At 43.8% G+C, this 20,032-nt stretch overlaps 1 protein-coding gene across 2 annotated transcripts; it reads right to left on the reverse strand.

The window, feature by feature from the left end:
* Positions 1–1,030: 1,030 nt before the first annotated feature.
* Positions 1,031–12,325, reverse strand: LOC124462429 (progesterone receptor-like). Of its 2 annotated transcripts, XM_047013972.1 has the most exons (10): positions 11,319–12,325; positions 8,169–8,311; positions 7,923–8,039; positions 7,400–7,540; positions 6,855–7,058; positions 6,318–6,462; positions 5,115–5,245; positions 4,628–4,779; positions 4,141–4,310; positions 1,031–3,987 (listed from the first exon to the last, which is right to left on the reverse strand). In XM_047013972.1, exons 1-9 carry the CDS (start codon positions 12,182–12,184, stop codon positions 4,146–4,148), a joined length of 2,064 nt encoding a protein of 687 aa, XP_046869928.1. In that variant the 5' UTR covers positions 12,185–12,325; the 3' UTR covers positions 1,031–3,987; positions 4,141–4,145. The 2 variants fall into 2 exon arrangements, with proteins under 2 accessions (XP_046869928.1, XP_046869927.1); XM_047013971.1 differs by having other exon boundaries at positions 1,031–4,310.
* Positions 12,326–20,032: the final 7,707 nt, after the last annotated feature.

Here is a 20,032-nt window from a genome sequence, read left to right on the forward strand (position 1 = left end):
CGCAGTCTGCTTTGCACAACCTTAACCATGACGGTCGCTCACCCTTTAGGGTGTGTGGGCGTTTCTTACCTGTCGTCTGGCGTGTGGTTGCCCTCGGCGAGGGCGGGAAGAAGCACACTGCAGTTCAATGGCTGAGAGACGCGGCTCTTCTGTCAGACGTCTCTGTGACTCCGGCACCAGAGAGTAGACTGTGAAAAGGTCCAAAGAACCTGACAAGTAACCTATTACCCTGGTCACCACGTGAACCTTCTCTGTTTTATTTGGTTGGTTTTCAAGGTTTGCCGTGAGGAGGCAGATTGTGGAACAGGAGCGTGAGCTGTTGCCCTCAGCCCAGGCCTCAGTGCATGTTGAGTAGATGCAGAATGAGGACTCACTCTACCTCCATGCTTTGTGCACAAGGCTTCGACTGACCATGTGGCTGGTCCAGGCCAGGGGCCTGGGCCATGTTTGCTGCTGTAGCACTCTTTGCTCTGGACATCTGCCTCACTATATTTAGCTTGGTGGCTGCTTGAAGAGCAGCATCTGAACCACAGTGCATCTTCTTTGAGAAAGGCTTGGCGCTCTTTCCAGGTTTTTAAGCTCTGAAGCACCGCTTGAGAGGATGGGCCTTCTTGCGAACACTGCCCATTGACTTCCTGCCTGGTGTTGATGTCTCTTCTGGTTGTAGATGACTCTTCACAAGGATGTCAGGCTTCACTGAGGCAACAGCGGGAGAGTTATTTGTGCTATTTACGCTTTTACCCAAAGCGATGTACAAATGTAAGTGCATATAGAAATTACAGCAGAAGATGCAAGAACCAGAAGTTATAGTTCTACAGTATGTGGGTGGTCAGAGTCAAGGAACAGTGTACCAATGTAGATAGGTAAATATGTAATTACACAGGTAGGTATTGTTGTGAAAATGGTCCGTCTTCGCTATAATGGTGTGACTCTCAGTTCAGATTCTGGTTTTACAAGTATTATACAACCAGCTTATTAGAGTTAATAGACACTTCAACAAGAACAAATGACCAGTTCAGACACACAGCGGTAGTAGCAAAGTCTCTCTGATGCATGAAGGACAGAGGACAGGATTTATGGTTAAAACAGATTTTGTGGTTAATACAGAAACAAAGATAACATAAGATGTTTGTTATGCAATATGGCAGATACTACATCAAAGACTAAAAGATTATCATGATACAATGTGTTTATATATTATGTCATTGTATTATCTAATATGTTACTCACAAGCAAAGCTTCTCCAGGGCTTCTCCATACGAACAGATGGAGTGAGATGAACTGGGAAAAGCGCTCTCTAACTTTGTTTTTATTATATGCTGTTTGGCTACTGCCAGATGTATATATTGAAGAAATATGTGGTATTTACCATTCATTGCAAACCTTGTAAATATAGCATCCAGTAATTGGCAGTAATGGTGTAAGGCAGAAGAATAGTGTTGGACTAAGAGTATGTTTGGATGTTGTTCAAGTTCACGGTTGTCAGGGAAGAGAAGTTACACTTTCCTTCTCTCATTCTTTACACTTACAACAACACACATACAGCCAACATTAAGTTCCAAAGAACATACAAAATATGTTTATAATACATTGTGTATAAGAACTGTAATTGTAGTATTTAAAGTGTTACTCACAAGCAAAGCTTCAACACAACCAGATGAAGATAAACAAGAGAAAAACTAATATAGCCCTCTCTAAATGTGTGCTCGGAGCATACTTAAAGGTAAGGTAGGTAAGATTGTCAGTAAAAAAAAAAAAAGTGTTGTCTCTTCAAAACATGTTGTGTAAGTTAATGAGGCCCCCTGAGAGTTAGCTCAGCGATGCATCCATACCTCCATGGCTTATTTCATGAGAACACTGTTTATCTAACTGTAAGATGGGGGAGAGCACAGAAGCTCAGACAGTGTCATAGGGGGCGCTGTCTTTCATTTTTTTAACGTATTTTCTAATATTACCAGCTTGAACAAAATAGATATAAACGAGGAGGCTCCAGCTATAGCCCCGGCACAAATGTGAAGGAAGTTGAACTTCAAAATGGTGTTTGTGAGTTTGATAACTTGACGTTATCTAGCCCTAACCCAGTTGCAAAAATGGCTAACTTTCACAACATTTTCAATTTATTTTTGATCTGCTAGGGTCTACTGCCTTCTGTGGTGTCATGTACATGTGGGCGTGTTTTGGAGGGGGCGGGCTTTGGACTCAGTAGCTGTTTACCTCTTTGACTCAGCAGCCTATGAGAAACAGTCATGCTATACCTTCTTCACTCAGCAGCCTATGAGAACGGCTATGCTGTACCTTCTTCACTCAGCAGCCTATGAGAACGGCCATGCTCTACCTTCTTCACTCAGCAGCCTATGAGAACGGCCGTGGTGCGGAGAAGGCATTGTTTGTAGGGCCACAGCTGGATGTACTTGAAATAAACAAGTCATGCTCTGGTATATCAAGGTTTATACATTCAGCTCCATGCAGTTGGTGATGAAAACTGACAAACTATAAACAGTTGTTACTACGAAGGCTACAAGTCAACTGTATATGGGATTGATAGAGATAATTTTCTTTTCTTTTTTATAAAGTAGAAAAAAGAATCATAAAAAAGATTGGTTGGAATTGCGCACAAGTGTTTACAGAAAAACAGTCAGTATTGTTGTACTATAGGAGCTCCTGTCGTCAAGGTGACACTTAAAACTGACCAATTGGCTGAAACTCGTGGAAGACCGGGGAATTGGGATTGCTCTTCCACGACTGGAGGACTGCTTAAGATAATGCAGGGAAAAAACATGTTGAGAATATCTCCAACTCTGAAAACGTGCATATACCATAATTCTAGAGTACAAAACAGTCAATGCCATATCTTGGACATAATTGAGAATAATTTCTTTGCTTGATCACCGCACAAATCTCAATGCAAGCACTGAACAGCTGTTCAATCAATATTAAGGCTATGGAGTTAACCACAATCAAAGTAAAAAAAACTGACCCCAGAGGCTACTCTGACATGCCCGAGCATGTCCATTTCTGCTGAAATTCACTCACTTTTGTCCTAGTGCAAAAGCCACTACCATATAAATCCTACAAGCTTAATGTAATTTTATCCGAGCATGTAAAAGACGCGTACGAGGAAAACCAGTCATTTTAAATGCACACTAATACATTTATATCTAAATAGTCAAATAACCCATTCATAATAAGAATGAAACAAACCAATACAAAATATATCTTTGGTGTAGCCAATTATAAAGGCAGTTGCCATGACATAAACCTAAATACTTGTGGTGTGCATGGGAGCTTATAAAATAAACAAAACTCAAAAGTTACTGATTTAGCTTTTTGTTATTTACTCCAAAATGGACCATCACAGGTTTGAATTCAGTGGTTGGAAGAGACCAAATGGGATGTCTTTAGAAGACAAGAGAGGATGCAAACACATTTGGTCTCCTCCGTGCACAACTGTGTGAAAGCTGTAAGAACAGATATCATAAAATACTAAAACACTCCCAAAACGAGGTCCCCTAAAGGAAGAAACAAAAGCATATCAAAGGGAACGTTAAAAGCCAAAGTTCAAAGTTCAAAACCAAATCTACAGGAAGACAGCTTTGAATTCCAGCGTCTTCCTCAAGTCTTCCTCTCCAACTATTGTGACCCCTCCCCCCCTTAGAGGGCGTGAGTCTGATGGATCGAAGACGATGACCCAAGTTCAATGATTCCAACCGGGGGGAAAAGAATCCTCCACTCCATGCCAGTGTCAACGGTGTCGCTGCTCATTGGCATCGCCTCCTCCTGATCTGAACATTCTACCGTTCAAACTTGGGGCCTCTGACTAATGTGACCACCACCCCTAAATACACTGCTCTGGCCAGCTACAGCGTGGAAAAAGCAAGCTTTTCAATCACGCTGGATTTCTGCTGAGGGGGGGGGGGGGGTTTAACCAACTCGGTTACCTCAGCTTGTGGACTCAGATTCAATGTCAGGGAATCCCATGTGCCAGTGAATCAGGTACCCCTCATTCAGCTCTACACCTGCCTCAGGTACCTATCTGGAATCGGATGATTAGATTGAAAAACCTAACTCACAAAGCCTTCATATGTATCGTGAGACCAAGAGGACTCTCTCAGGGTCCAAGGTCTCTGACCACCTCCGGTACATAGTTATAGTGCTTTGTGGAAGAGGATGGGCTTCACCAGGCCTGTGAGGACCTTTGGCACATGCACGCTGACCAGCTCGGAGATCATCTCAGGGAAGTTGACCCGCGTGGGCTGAGACTGGACCTGGATGTAGAGGTCATAGGTGAACTGGTGGAGCTTCCTCACAATCTGAGAGAGGAGGAGAGGGGAAGATAGAGAGGGAGAGAGAGGGAGAGAAAGAGGGGGAGAGAATGGAGAGCAAGAGGGAGAGAAAAAGAGGGGGAGAAAAAGAGGGGGAGAAAAAGAGGGGGAGAAAAAGGGACGCTGTTAGGCTAGACAGACATTGGTAGTGCTGTTGCTAATGCCGTGCATGAGTACACAGCATTTACTGAACAGGTAACCCTCTGTATTGGTTTTCCAAGAATAACAAGTTGTCTATTGAAAGTTCAAACAGGAAACTGAGTTTCCTGGAAATGGGTTCAAGTGTGTAGTGTGCGACGGCGTACCGGCTGCATGTAGTCCAGTAACTGGGTGAGATGGAACAGTCTCTGGGTGCGTGTGGTCTCTCCTCTCTGGCTGGTCAGACGCTCCAGTTCTTGGATGTAGGAGGTCCGAAGCTGGTCAAAGCCATGCTGGTTCTTCAAACCCTCGACTGGGACTGCCACACACCAGGAGGGATGCAGGGGACAAGAAAACAAAAAGCATTTTAGAAACAACAGAGAAGCAGCATGTTTCCTTTGTACAGTGAGCGTTTGTGTTGGATAAACATGTGGCCGCAACCTTGCAGCCCTGGAATAACATAACCGTTTCCTGTTTGACATTTACCCAGGGAGCTAACGAAAATATTTCCACACTTAAAAGACAGCAACAAAAAAAAGGTGTCAAATCAAGCCATGACTTGCATGAGTTCATTCTGCTGAGAGTGTGAGTGAGTGTGTGCGTCCAGTTGGCTGCAGTGAGACTGTAAGTCCATGGACAGACCAGGGGACTTACTGATGCTGAAGAGGAGCAGGGCCTTCATGCACAGGAACTCCTCCTTGGTCACCCTCAACACGCCAAACATCTGGGACAGCAGGCACATCTGCACACAGTGGTCATACATGCTGGACGCACGCATCCTCTGGCTGGGAACGGACGGAGCAGATAGGAGGAGAGAGAGAAGGAGAGAGCGGGGCGAGAGAAGAGATGGAGGGGGGAGATGAGACGTGTGGAGCGGGAGAGGAGAGCCGGGGGGGGGGGAGAGATGGGAGAAAGGACAAAGAGAGATAGTGGGAAAGAAAGAGGGGGGAGGAGAGTGCAGGTTAGAAACAAGGACATGTACCAATTACTGATGCAGGACTGAGCACTACCTGAGCCAGTGGGGAGGAGAGGGGTGATGAAGGAGGTCTAACGCGGCCTGAACCCCTAACTACAGCTGCACCAATCGTCAGCCAGCGCGCTTAAGTATTCAGAACACGGCAGCCCTCTGCAACAGCACCGAGCAACTCTGGCTCTCCCGCTCTGCAGGAAACGTTTTAAACACCACACGACTCACAAACACACGCTTGGCTCTTTGTTTTTAAGCCATTTCATTTTTCGCTTCTCATACAAGTTACAAACGCATTCTTCTGATGTGAGACCAACGATGTGAAAGAAAGGAGCTAAAGGGAAAGTCTGAACAAAGTGTGAGAGATGAAGGAGAAAAGGAGAGGATGAAAATGTGTGTAGTTGTGAGGCTTTTTGTTTTCACAGTGGCCATAAAGCAGAATACATCAGGCCTGTGGCCTGTTCCCTGAGCTCTGTGTGCACGGCGACTGACTGAGGACTCTCCGGTAAACAAACAAACAGGTTTGTTTACTCTGCAGCCGGGAAAGTAGGAACTTCAGGGAGCCATTGTGAGTACTCCCATTTTCAGTCTGTGCGTTTTCCTCTGTTGTCACGTTCTACTGGGGATGCAGCGCCGAGCTGAAGCTGAGGATTTCGAGTCAAACCGGATCTAGGCTAAAGCTTCTTGCGCAAAAAAGTTTGGGAAATAATAAAAAAATTACTGGAAGGACTCGACTTGAGCACAGAACTCTTTGGAGCTCCGACACCCATGAACAATAAAACCGCCATCTGTGCTAACCGAGACAGCTGCAAATGAAGAAATGACACCTCAAAAGATCCACTGCCAGGTGACAGCTTCGTGACATGCTTGGTTTGAGGACGCTCGCTTACTCGTTGAAGACCAGATCGGGTGCAAAGTAGAGCATGGAGGCGTCAGTCTGTGTGTAGGAGCGCCAGCTCAGGCCCAACACCATCACGCCCATCCAGGAGGACTGGATGACACACATCTGGTCCTCCACATGCAGGTCACGGAAACCTGGGCTCATTAGACACACAGGTAGCTCAGAGTGGTTTTGGTGAGGATCAAAAGCTAAACACACTGAAAGGGGGAGCTTGGGAGAAAGGAATAGGGAAAGGAAGGGGGAGAGGGAGGAAAGATTAAGAGAAGGACAGAAATAATTGAGCTTAAGAAAGGAGATTTGGTCTTTTCCTTCAATAAACTCATGATTTTAATGACTTTACCTCCCTCTAGTGTTCACAATTTTAGTCAATATTTTGACAAAAACATGAGTTATCTGGTAAATCTCTGGTCCAGACTAGTTACCTGGTAAGTCAAGTTACCTGGTATATCTCTGCTCCAGTATAGTTACCTGGTATATCTCTGATCCAGACTAGTTACCTAGTATATCTTTGGTCCAGGCTAGTTACCTGGTATAGCTTTGGCCCAGCGTACAACAGAGACCAATTGTCTTTCTCCCAACTCGTTAAGGCTGCTCAGGAGGGAGGAGGGGCAATCCGGCTGGGCGGGGTCATGACCCGCGTGGATCATGTCTGGCTCGATGGTCAGGAGCACGCTCAGTAGAGGCAGGTGGCACTGCATGTTGGGCAAGGGTCCAGGGACGGAAATGGACGCTGGAACACGCACACTCAGTCAGTCAGTCAGCCTCACAGCTACCATTTTAAACCATTCAATGCATGTCATGGACTGATCATGATCTGCTTGGCATTTTTATAATTCCATTGACACACACCAACCTGAGCCATCATATTGACTGGTAGATAACTGGTTTTGCTACTTTTGAACAACTTGAATTAAGGACACAAATCTGTGTTGTACATCTAAACAACAGCATAAAGGCTGTGACCTCGGTTCAGTACAGCCTCTATAGAGGCCCATGTGTCACACAGTGTTTAAATAACTTATATCTGCTTCCATCAACAACGGCTATTAAGTATGAATAACAGGAACGTACATTGAGCCTGGGTAGCTGTAGCATTAGAGTCAGGGACTCCATCCTGCTCTCCGGCCTTTTTCCTTTTCCTCCTCTCCTCTCCAGCACTCTGCTCCCCCTCCAGTTTAATCCTCGGTTGGCTAAGGCCTTTTAGCCTCTGGCCTGAAACCAACCACAAAGATGCATGATGGAGAGACAACAGTGAGTATCAGACAAGGGGGGAAGGGAGATGTTCTGGTCAGCCGAGAAATGAAGGTAAATAGATCCATCTTACTGTGTTGGCCCACAGAATGCCTCCAATGTGCTTGCTGTTTTCGGCCCCCTGCATTGCATTCTCCCCTTCACCCTTTTGACTCCCCCATCTCACTTACAATCTCCCTCCTTTTCTCCCACTGTTTCTCTCTCTCTATCACACATCATATCCTCCCTCCATCTCAAACTTTCTCCTTGCCTTCCCACAAACCCCCTTCGTTCTCCCTTTCTCCATCTCTCTCTCTCTCTCCTCTTCCCATCGATCTTTGTAATGACAAGGAAAGGTTGTGACCTTTGAGACTCATCCCAGACAGGAAGCACCTCCTCAGCCGACAGGAAGCGCAATTCTTCCGCCTCAGCTTGTCGATGGTGCAGTCGTTGCGGCTGGCACACAGGTGATTCTGCTTACCTAGGATCCCCACACAAAACACTTCAGGAATTCAACTGAACATCCGAGTTACGATCAGGCACATCACGAGTTAAAAGAGGGCAGTGCCTTGTTGTGTTTGATGAGTGGAATCCCACTTCAAGCTCTCACCCTCAGCGGCTCTCTTGAAGAACACCTTGCAGCTGCCACAGGTAACGGCGCCATAGTGACAGCCCGAGGCAACATCACCACACACCTGGCACACCCTCTTCTCAGAGAGGAACACCCTCATATCAGGAAACACACCCTCAAACCTGGGAATACGCACACATGCGAACAGAAACATTGTGTAAATGCATGCAAACTTATCCTGGATTTGCATTGGATATATTTGTTTATCCTCCGTGTAATAGGGTTACAGTTAGTGTGTGTGTGTGTGTGTGTTTTTCATCACTCCTATGTAGACTTGTAGCTTACATTCTGCAATACTGGTGTCTCTGACAATTATCCTGTGGTTCATTGGAATGCTAGAGTTAAGAAATAGAAATCTGGTGACAGAGGTAGTGATTTGGAATGAGATAGTGAATTATTACCCCAACAGCAGTGCATACTCTACCTACATTACAGAAAGGTCCCCATTCAGATGATCTGTAATGCTTTTTGTTTTTGCACTCTTGTAAAAACATCTGATCTGTTATGTTTGATCTCTCTATCTGCAGAAGTCCACGGGAACAGGATTTCCGTTTACAGAAAAGTCACAGTTAAGAAAGCTTTCGTCGTCAATTTTTTTGGACGACTTCCAATTGACGATTTGACAGTCAACTACAGTTAAACGTCTCGAGTCCCAAGGTATTAGCTGGTGTCTGTCAGCTTGCCATCCACCGTTTGCAGATTATCATTACAATAAAGACACCATTACATCAACTAACTGTAGAACCCCTGATGGGGATTATTGGTTCTGATTAATCATTTTCTGATTAATCATTTTCTGATTAATCATTTTCTAATCAAATCTCCTAAGAAAAATATGCGCTGGTAAAAAAAAGGCCTGCATGCATTTTTATAAAATAACAAAAATACATTCAAACCACTTTTCTTTATATTGCAAAAGTTGAAGTGTTGAAGAAATCACTCATAATAACACATGAATACTGATAATTTTCCTGCAAAGTAGGCTTGTTAAGGCATGTATTTCTAATTGAGTTTTGGGGGAGTGATGGGGGTTGAGTTGGTTAAGCATATTTGGTTTCGTTGTCACTTGGTTTATGGGTGGTTGCCTGACCGAAACTAAGATGTGTGTTTGTTTATTGTAAAGTTCCTCTTATGGTGGTTGCTTATTACATTAAACTAATTGTTAATAGCCACTGCTAACACATGTATCGCTGCTGCTAAGACAATAAACAATGGAAATCTATTATCTTGGAATACATGCATGATAGAAATAAAGCAATGTGTGATAGAAAGTAAACAATGTAGCCTAAATGATTCACAACACCGTTGTCTGCCGTGAAACGTTCTGTTTGGTCTTGGGGAAGTTTGATATTCATCCATCCTCACAGACAGAGCAGACATTTCAGACACGGTATGGGATGTTGGTATCTCATGAATGCACACTTCTCTCTGCATTTGGCATGGGCTAATACAGTTTCAAGTTGTGCATTTTTTGAATCATTCCATTGATAAATTGGCCAAAAGATATCCTAGAGTTGACCCTAACCAGATACATTTTTGTTAGCAAGTTTAAGCCAACAGCCGCAATCACGCATAGGTGTCACAACAGTGGTGAACGACTCCTCTAGCCAACCCACAGACTTGTTATTAAGTAGACCAAGTATCAAAGATGTTTAAAGACGGTGTCCCATTAATTTCTAAAATTATTTGATTAAAACAGTACATGGCCATAATAGATGACATCAAACAAGTCCAGGACAACACAAGAATGTGGTTCGCTATACTCCTAGCTTGATTCTGGGTCTATGGTTTGACTTAAAGTTGGAGTTACAATTCGGTTGACAAAACATAAATGCAATACCACCAAGGGGGCCTTTGCTTCAATCTGAGGAGCTAGGGGTGGGGTCTTGGGTTAACAAAAACAATTCCCAATCGAGCTATGTGTTCATGTGAAAGGGGTGGTGTTGACGACCGAATGAGTGAGTTGATAGGCTCATCAGTATAACTGTCCCATCATTAAGGTACGAGTAGATCTGACTATAATTAAAATTGTGTATTCCATAAACTTAATATGTACCTTAGATGTAATTTTATGGCATGTAAGACAATTGTAGGCTTACTCTTTTATCTTCACAGCAGTGTTAAATGGTCCTGGGAATAAATAAGCATTCTAATTGGTAAATAGATTTACTTGCAAGTACAAGGCTTTAGTGCTTTAATCACTCTATTTTAGGATAAAATCTAATTAAATTTGTATAGCTCTTTTTACAAGCTTTGTCACAGAGGGCTTCACATATACGCTCATAGAACAGTACCTAGGATATCAATATGCAAATACACTTTGTAGGTGTCTAAACTTTTGCCCTCCTAAGACACCCTCTCACTATCCGTGCACCGAGATCATATGATGTAGGATTCTAGGTGATTACATTTTCAAGAGGATTGATTGGTTAGTAGGCGTGCTGTAATACTTGTTGATCTGTTATTTAACATAACCTGTTAAAGCTTAACACCTTACATAAGCAGGTCAGGTGTGCAAAATAAATTACCATGGCGATGTATCTGGGAAAGACATGAACCAGTATTGACACTGAAACCCCAGGGTTGAACAAGTTCCCTTGATAATATTCAAATCCAATTTAGTGGTAGGCCTATTTTGCCTTTGGTTTACAACAAATCTGTGTACAGCTTTGTGATGCAAGTTATCAATGGTAAAGTTTGAGCAGATATCTAAAATGGAAGATAGCAGGTAGCTAAAATGGAGACACAGGTTAGGGTTGGTTGTAGCAAATTGTGAAAAAAGGTGACAATTAAATTAAGAAGGGAATACTTGAAGGGAATCTTAATAAGCCTTCATGACATCTTAGTACATGAACATACTCATAAGGCTAAAAGAAACGTTTTCTAACGACTACTAAGCATGCAAACTGCAAACAATGCAAACTAAGAGAGACAAAGAAGAAGTATCAACAAAAATGTGTCCATCTTAATAAAAAAGCCAATGCTAAATGTATTTTGGCACACCGCGTCACCTTTGCTGTCATGGCAGCAAAAAGTTATTAGTGTTAGTAGGGCATGATTTTGCACTTTCCCATTTTGTTACATTACACCCGTACTGCAGTTTATTTAGGCCTATTTATAAAAAATTACCTTAGATTGGAATTTGTTACGTCCACCCAAGCTTGCTGCTCGGTCTTGATAGAACACGCTTTTGTATACATGCTCCGGGGATGCATCATTGCACTAGAACTTTCCATATGCTCATAATCAGCGTCCGCTGTCCCGCACGCCTCAGTAATTCCGCTGCAGTCAGCGTCTGAGACAGGCTTACAGTGTCTAAGAGATCCTAGAGACGAACTCTGGATGTAATCACAAAATGCAGCGTACCAGGGTCCATTGGATCCTTCTGGCCCTGGTTCGATGATCTGGCTGCTATTTCGTAGATCATTAAAGCACAATGTATTGTCGCAAAGTAACGGGTTTGTGGAGTTTCTGTAGTTTGAAGGTTTGTAAGCCACCAGTCCGTCCGGTTGAAAGGGGGCCGTTGATTTATCAACCAAGGCGTTCATTTGCACATACGACTCCTCACAGACATTTCGGGACTGCTCTCGGCCGTACGTCATTTTACGGTTGCTATCCCTTGCATTGAATTTAAGGCGATCCACGCAACTTAATTGTTCCAAGTCCCGACATTCCTCAATCAATGTCCCAAAATAATCGAACGGCGGTTGGCTAGTTAGTTCTAATGTCATTTTTGCTTTGCCTCCGAACTCTGACAGTGACATACCGAAGAAACTGTTTCCGTGACTCATTGAGCCTACTTCCGAGGGCGGAGTGGATCCGTGTCGTTGATGATTTCTGTCTTGCTCCGAACCCAAACCTAAAGACAGGGACACCGCGTCACACATCTCCGAGGCTGTCTGGGCCACTCGACTGGTGTCGGCCAGATCTGAAATGACCGCCGAGCTGTTTGAAGTTGAGTCAAGTCCAAGAGCGCTCTTTGGACATGAAAACATGTTTCACTGCCAGTCACGTGGATCACCAGAGGAAACTTAAACTCTTATGTCATACGATCAACTTACTTTGGCGTTGTAACTAGATAGGTTGTCTACGACCCGTTCCCTCGCGTTAATAGATTTGAACAGGGAGGAGCTGAATTGCCTTCTCTTTTTTGCACCTCATGTGGGATCAGCCTATAGGTTAGAAAACCATGGGGATAGTCTGAATTTATTAACATTAAAAAGGAAGTGCTGATGCGGTTTATTGGCATAGCAAATTGCAGCCTGGCACATAAAAACGCTCAATATTTAAAAAAGATGTATTGTCCACTTCAATGTCATCTGGCACCCTTACATTTCTCCCTTAAGTTATTCTGTGTGGCCACTAGATGGGGTTATGTCCTTATAATCTTGAAAGTAATTCTGCGCGACAATTTAGGAGCGGTAGCTTGGTCACAAACAGAGGGCAGTGTTTTACAACCAATTGGCATTATGACGACACACAGTGTAAACACGCCGCAGTCCCCTCAGTGTAACAATGGCATAACAGCATGTTCAATATGTATGTGAAAGACGACAATGAAACACTCAGTTCCTTATGGGGGTCAGATGGCTGAGCAGTTAGGGAATTGGGCCAATAATCATAAGGTTACCAGTTTGATTCTCAGCTGTGCCAAATGACGTTGTGTCCCTGGCCAAGGCCTTGCCTTGGGAATAATGTCCCTGTTTACTGTAAGTCACTCTGGATAAGACTGTCTGCTGAATGACTAAATGTAAATGTTATCTGCCCTTAGATTCTCAGTTGCTACAGTGTTCGGTCACCTGTGTTCACCCTATGCTTCTAACACACACTCACACTTGCTTGCATAGGTTATGCATCAGTTAAGTCTGTCACTGACAGTTAAAGTGCGTGTGTGTGTGTGTACAGAATGTGTATGTCCGTGAGTGTGTACATGTGTGTGTTAGATGCATATATAACCATCAATCATAAATGCTGTGAATGCTATCAACAGGCGGTCAAGTGTCCAGACGAATGTGTATGATGGAGAGACGGTGGCGAACGAGAAGGAGCTTGGACAGAGGAGTAGACTGGAGGTCAGGAGGACTGATGAGGGGATTTGAGGGGAAAAGGGAGAAGAGGGGTTAAAGGTAGAAAAGCTGGTGAGGAGACGCTGCTGAACACATCCTTATAAAAATCATTTCAAAAGGTTAATGGTCCAGTAAGATCTGGAGAGAAAGAGACAATAAAGAGGGTAGATTTGAAAGTAAAAAAGAAAGGGTTGATCAACACTTCCCTTCACTATTTAATTGACTTTTAGTTTCATTAATATATAGAGGGACCTCATTTAGAGGTGTGTACGTGTGTGTGTGTGTGCGGGGGGGGGGGGGGGGGGGGTAGAGGGTTAACACACTTTTCTGGTAACCCATATCCCTGAGCCAACCTTCTAATTGTAGGTAGTTAACAACCAATTAACAGTGATGAACAAAATGAGCAGATCTGCCTGTGACCAAGGGTCTGAAATCACTACAGTTTTAGAACCAAGCTCTAATCTGTGAACAAACCTCAATGGTCCCTGTTTTTGCACGCAGGCAAATGACGGATTAATTACTATTAAAACAGCCATGTCTTAATGAGCAGGAGAACAATTAGAGAGAGAGAGAGGTCGTTAACATGAAGGAAACAGCTGATAACACACGGTCACATGGAAATGTAGACAAAACCATTTAATCCAACAGCAAGCTTTATTACATTTACAAAGATGTGTCATTGTTATATGTTCCTTTATTCTCTGTGGTGTGTTCCTCTCTTTCTTTCCCTCTTCCTCTCATTATTCTCCTGTTTATCTCCTTTCCCACTCTCAACCTCAACGGTTTCATGCTCCCTCTTCACGTTACCTCTTCCGTATCTCTCTTTTTTTCCCTCATCTTCCCACTGCCATCTCTCTCTTCTCTCTTTCCCTTTCTCTCAGAAACATGCTTGCAGGGCACAGTTCTGTGAAGGAATTTAATATGCAGCTTTTATATGAGAAACCAATCAAGTGTCTGGGTCCATTCTGACTCCAATCTGTCGGTTAGGCCTGCTAATGCAATAGAGACAGCCTGGACTATCTATCACACTCCAGCCAGGCCTTGCTCCCTCAAGCTCTCTATATATATCTCCCTCTCTCTCTCTCTCCATCCCACACCTCTTTTTCTCCTCCTTTCTCTCTCTGTATCTCTGTTTTCTCGCTCATTCTCTTTCTGTAGCCCCCCCCCCCCCCCCCTCCCATGCATTCCTCTGAGCCACTGAATCACCTGAAATATGAGGCCTAGCTGCCCTGAGGGAGGTCTGGGTCTCTACAGGGGAGGGTTTCTGTTATCTGTCTGGAGAGGCCTTCTCCACTGTGATAAAGACACGGATGCTGACGAGAAAAGCCGTATATGTCAGGTTAAAGTCATGCGATCTGAAAAGCACTCTTCCCTTAAATACAAAATCATCACGTTTCTCTCTCCTGTTTGTCCATTATATATTCACAAATGGATACAGTAACGCAAGCAAACACCACACCAACAATATGCATGTTGAATTTGATTATTTTGCCCCACGCAAATATACACATATGCAGTTTACACATTGTACAGCCCTCATGTGCACCCTGCATACATTCACACACACACACACACACACACACACACACACACACACACACACACACACACACACACACACACACACACACACACACACACACCATCCCATAAAACTGGAACATCTGCATAAAGACTGATGAGCAAATGGTTGGTCCCCACCCGCAGCAAGAAAAAAACCATCACGGCTAAATTCATTTAAACAAATCAGCTGCATCAATGCAATTGTGTTATAGCTGATGGCAATTAATAACAAATTAGTCATAATCAGCCCTGTGTTAATGTCTTCACCCTGAAGCCACTGCTGGAAATTAATAACTAGAGATTTATCCTCACACACACACACACACACACACACAAATATACACACACACACACACACACACACGCATACACACAATTTATCACACTGACACACCTCCTGTAAGTTTTTTAATGAAATCTCTTACACATAAACTCTATCTCTCTCTCCCATCTTTTGCTCTTTCTCTCTCTCCTCTCTATCTCACACACACGCACACACACAGTTTGCAGTGCACAATCTGCTGATGTTGGTCAGCCAACTTCCTTTTGGATGGGGGTGTGAAGACAGCGATGGAGACACAGTGTGCGTGGTGTCTGAATGGGTGTGTGTGCGTGTCGTCAGGAGTATGTGGTGGGTTGGGGGGATGGGAAAGGGGCAGGTGTAGACTGCCCCCGCCCCTAGGGGTCCTCACACCAATCAGCAGAGCGTACTGAGAATCAATTAACACCAGTGGGATGGGGCATAGGGTAGGGACACACTCAAACACTCAGCACACATACATGTACACACACACACAGACACACACACACACACACACACATGCACACACATGCACGCTGCCCACACACATGGTCCTGTCTAAAGAGATATCCATCAGGATTTCCATCAGGTTCACACACAAAGTGGTATGCCCACATACGCTGTGTGTGTAGATGTGTGTGTGTGTGTGTGTTTATTTGTGTGTGTCTCCAGGAGAGCCCCGGTCTCTGGCGGTGATAGGTTTGGGAACAGATTGGGGGTCAGCAGGGGGGTCAGGCCTGGGTCAACCCCATCCGAGGTATGTGTGTGTGTCTATGTGTGCGTTTGTCCCACCATGGGAAACCTAACATAATGATGACAATGTCTCCCATAATCTTTTCACTACATCCCTAACAATGACTACATCATGGGAATCCAGAGGGTTAACAGAATCCTCTCTCTGCCTCCCTCCCTAATTCCCTATTCAGGTGTGTATCAAAGAATAAAGGGCTGGGTCCAAATGAAATCAGTTGTGCCTGACACTACTACTCCCTATGACCCAGTCCCATCTGTTAACCCCTTCCACACCTCCACACTGCCTGCTGCCCTGGTGAAAAGGAAGATGACAGCTCTGCACTGGTGGTTTGTGTGTATGTGTGTGATTGTGTGGGTGTTTTTGTGTGTGTGTGTCCCTAGTGAATCCCTGAGCTGGTGTAATTGACACTAGTATTAGTCTCTCTCCCTGTCTGATCCTCTCTAATCACCCCACTGGGAGATCCTCAAATAATGGAGAATCAATAGAGTAATGGAGCTTTGGAGTGTACTCACTTATGTCTCGCTCTGTCACGCCTCACCACAAAGCACATGTGTGTTTGTGTGACAGGGCCAAGCCTGGGGCAGGACAGGTGGAGCTGGTGGCAGGGCAGTCAGCCTCCACCCTGAGGGGCCAGAAGGCCCAGCGAAGCAGGGGGCTGGAGTAGCTCCTTTGCCAGGGGAGATAGCTCTATGGCTGGTGGCAGCTGGTCCCCTCTTCCCAACTCCTCGCCCCCAGCACCCTGCAGGCAGGCAACAGGAGGGGTGAGGAGGTCAAAAGGCAGGAGAATGGGCGGAACGGCGACACGCAGGATAATCGGCTTTTATTAACTGGAGAGAACGGAGGTGGTTTGGTAACGCAGCTTTGACAGAATAATACTGATACAAGCACTAATGAATTAACACATTAGTGCTGACAATCAGGGGTGGGCAGGGAAGCTCAGCTGCTCCACACACACCCACACACACATCAATTATACATGCCCATAAATATGTAAAGCAATAAACAAATGCTATAATAATTAACAAATAAATACTTAAAAGGTAAAACAAGAAACTGGCAGGCCCCAGGCACACAGGCAGACAGAATGGCAGGTAGGAAGACAGACAGAAAACATTTACTGTAATTTCCTCACACTAACCACATCCATATTCCCCAACATCACTGTTAATGCTTAAGCACTAACTCCTCCATACCTCAGTGTCATTCAGCCTGTCTCTGTCTATCTCTAGAATTGTGTGGTTTCTTACAAACTGTATCAAATCCTCTCTCTCTGTCTCTCTCTCTCCCTCTCTCTCTCTTTCTCTCTCTCTCTCTCTCTCTCTCTCTCTCTCTCTCTCTCTCTCTCTCTCTCTCTCCCCTTTCTAATTTCTAACCAGCAGGAAGAGGCAACCATGCATTAAACCATCACACTGACTAATACAGTGTGTGTGTGTATGTGTGTGTGTACATGCACGCATATACACAAACAAACCCACATGCATGAGATATATCCATTCATGTCTCACCCAAAAACAAATATTCACCATCTGTCAAAAGTTTTAAAAGAGAGCCTGGCCTTCTCAATAGAATAGAATCCCTAGAATCCCTTTTACTAAGGTTTCAGATATGACCATTACGGTTCCAGAACCTTACATTGCTGAAACCTATTTTCAATTAGTATAAATAGTTCTACTTATAGAATACCATAGTTTTTTTTTGTCCTACGCAAAGTATTATACAGTCTTGTAAACACTGCAATAGCCTGATTACGCCACACCATCACAGTTGACTGCAGCCAGTGATGATGCAGGCCGCAGATACAGCAGCGTCCCTAAAGGAAGATCTCTTTCATCTCATCTCCTCCAAAAGACCCAGCGGGCATGTCTGGATGAAACACAACACCCACTTAAGAGAGCGTTCTAACGTTTTCGCTCCTATAAAGACCTGCTTTGCTCGACGCTCCTCCGGCTATGTCGAATAGCATCCTAAATAGGCCACGATTAGCACAACACACTAAATAAATCGTAATTGAAGCATGACAAAAATCAATAACCCGAGTTTTTTGAAGTAAAATGCCCCTGTAGAAATGTATTTGATCCTAATACTTGTATTAGATCGTCTCAATGTTTGACAAGGGCGGGCTGAGCGCATGGGAGGAAATAATCGTTATAAGCAGTAGGCCTATAGTTTCATTAAAGGCTGCACTTGGCCGAGAGGCGATCTCACCGCTTCTGAAATAAAACACATCTCTCTCTTTCTTTCCCCTTTTCCTAATTTGTCCTGCGCTGTCTCCCTCTCTTTTACAGCATATCAAACACTGCACATTCTTCTTTAAATGAACTATTACTTACGATTGCCTAATCATTTTGTAAGAGACCGACACTTTGAAGACCATATCCGACCATGTCTTTCATTATTCAAAGGCAGCGGAGGCCCCCCCTTTTTTAAGCCATGCATGCTCACTTGTGAAATTGATAACTGTGGAGACACGCGCAATAAAAACGGAGCCCGCGGGTGCCACGAGCCAGGACCCCGATTATGCAGATCAAGTGGTAATTTCTCAAACAAATCGCAAGCTTCAGTCTTTTGTTGCTGCTTCTTTGTAAGCACGGGCAGGCCTTTCGAAGTGCTTCCCGGTTTAATATAGCCTTGGACAAGAAAGGGATTGGCTCGCCCTATAGTTTTATTGCCCGAGCAGCTGAACCGAGTGCCAGTGGTAGGAATGGTGAAGGCTATCTTAGTTTGATTTTACAATATCAATGGGAAAGGTGAGTAGGCCTGGGATTATCAATAGTCTATTATTAGTTATGTAACTAATTATTGTTATGGTTATTTTTCATTATCAGGCCATTTTTTATTTTCAGGCTATTATTTTGCATTGCTAGGCTAATTTAATAATAATAGCCTATAGTCTAAGTCTGGCCTTTCTGACGGGTTTTTGCATTATTGTCTTCAATAGGCTGACCTCAGGTAGGCCTGAACGCAGTGAATGTATTTGACAGTGCCCTCGGTCGGTGCAACCTACACAAGGTTAATGTGCCACAATCACTCACAATCACGGGATTAGGGGATCAATTACAACCGCGACCCGGGGCGCCCAGTGTCAGTCCGTTCATTCAATAGCCTACTTAGACGGAGTGATGACGATTCCAAAACCAAAACGTCAATATGACCAAATGTATCACCATTAAACCCAATATCGAACTGACAGAACATGGAAAGAACTGGACTCACAAAGGCCGATGCAGTCGATGTTTCCTAAATGTAGCCTCTGATCTCAAATCAATAAAATATAGCCTAATGTTTTATGTCATATAGGCCTACCTAATAATTATGTTGGTTAATAGCAAAACACCAACACGTCATACAGAGGGCTGACAGCTTTAACAGCCCAATTCGCAGTCATATAGTCACCGGTGCGCTCGCATATGGTGCGGGACCTTATGCCAACCACGTCTTCACGTCGCCAAATAACCAATGTCAATGTTCTCTTATCTCAACTTGCAAAATAGCTGCCGTGCCACAGTAATGTTGACAGAACAACAAATACAACGTCAACAGAAATATCAATGTGACAGTGATTTATAGTTACAACGACGTATTAGGCAATAGCGTATCAACTGTCTACGTTGTCTATTAGAGCTTGAGGTCTCTTTTTGGAGGTGATTCGATCAATGTCATGTGTATTTTTGTTGGGAAAAAGTTACTTCTCGTGTCATAAGAAGCAAACATCTATCCCTATTTTAAAAAGTTGAAAAAATAGTTATTTTTTGATTATTTTTAGATTATTAAAAGTCGAACTGATTGTAAATCTGTTGCATCTGTTTTTATAAAGTTGATGGTGTGAAGATTAAGCACATGCTGCTCATCTAGCCGTATGGCGTACTGGACCGGGTTTGTTAAAACTGAAAAATTACAGATAAACTGTATAGTTTTTTAGGCCTATAAACCAAGTCTCTTGTTGGTCTATACAGTTTTACGCAACAAAGTGTAGCCTGCTAGTGAAATGAGAAGAGAGCATCACGCAGCAAACAAACCTTTCCCAAACCACAAATTAATGGCGCAGATCTACACATAGCCTATAGGTCCTGGAAAATATGCACGTCATACAATAATTGAAGAGAAAAACGATTGGCTGAAACTCTGTAGTAGCCTGTTTATAGCAGGCAAACATTTTTTT

Source organism: Hypomesus transpacificus, unplaced genomic scaffold (genome assembly GCF_021917145.1).
Source record: "Hypomesus transpacificus isolate Combined female unplaced genomic scaffold, fHypTra1 scaffold_213, whole genome shotgun sequence".
Taxonomy (NCBI): domain Eukaryota; kingdom Metazoa; phylum Chordata; class Actinopteri; order Osmeriformes; family Osmeridae; genus Hypomesus; species Hypomesus transpacificus.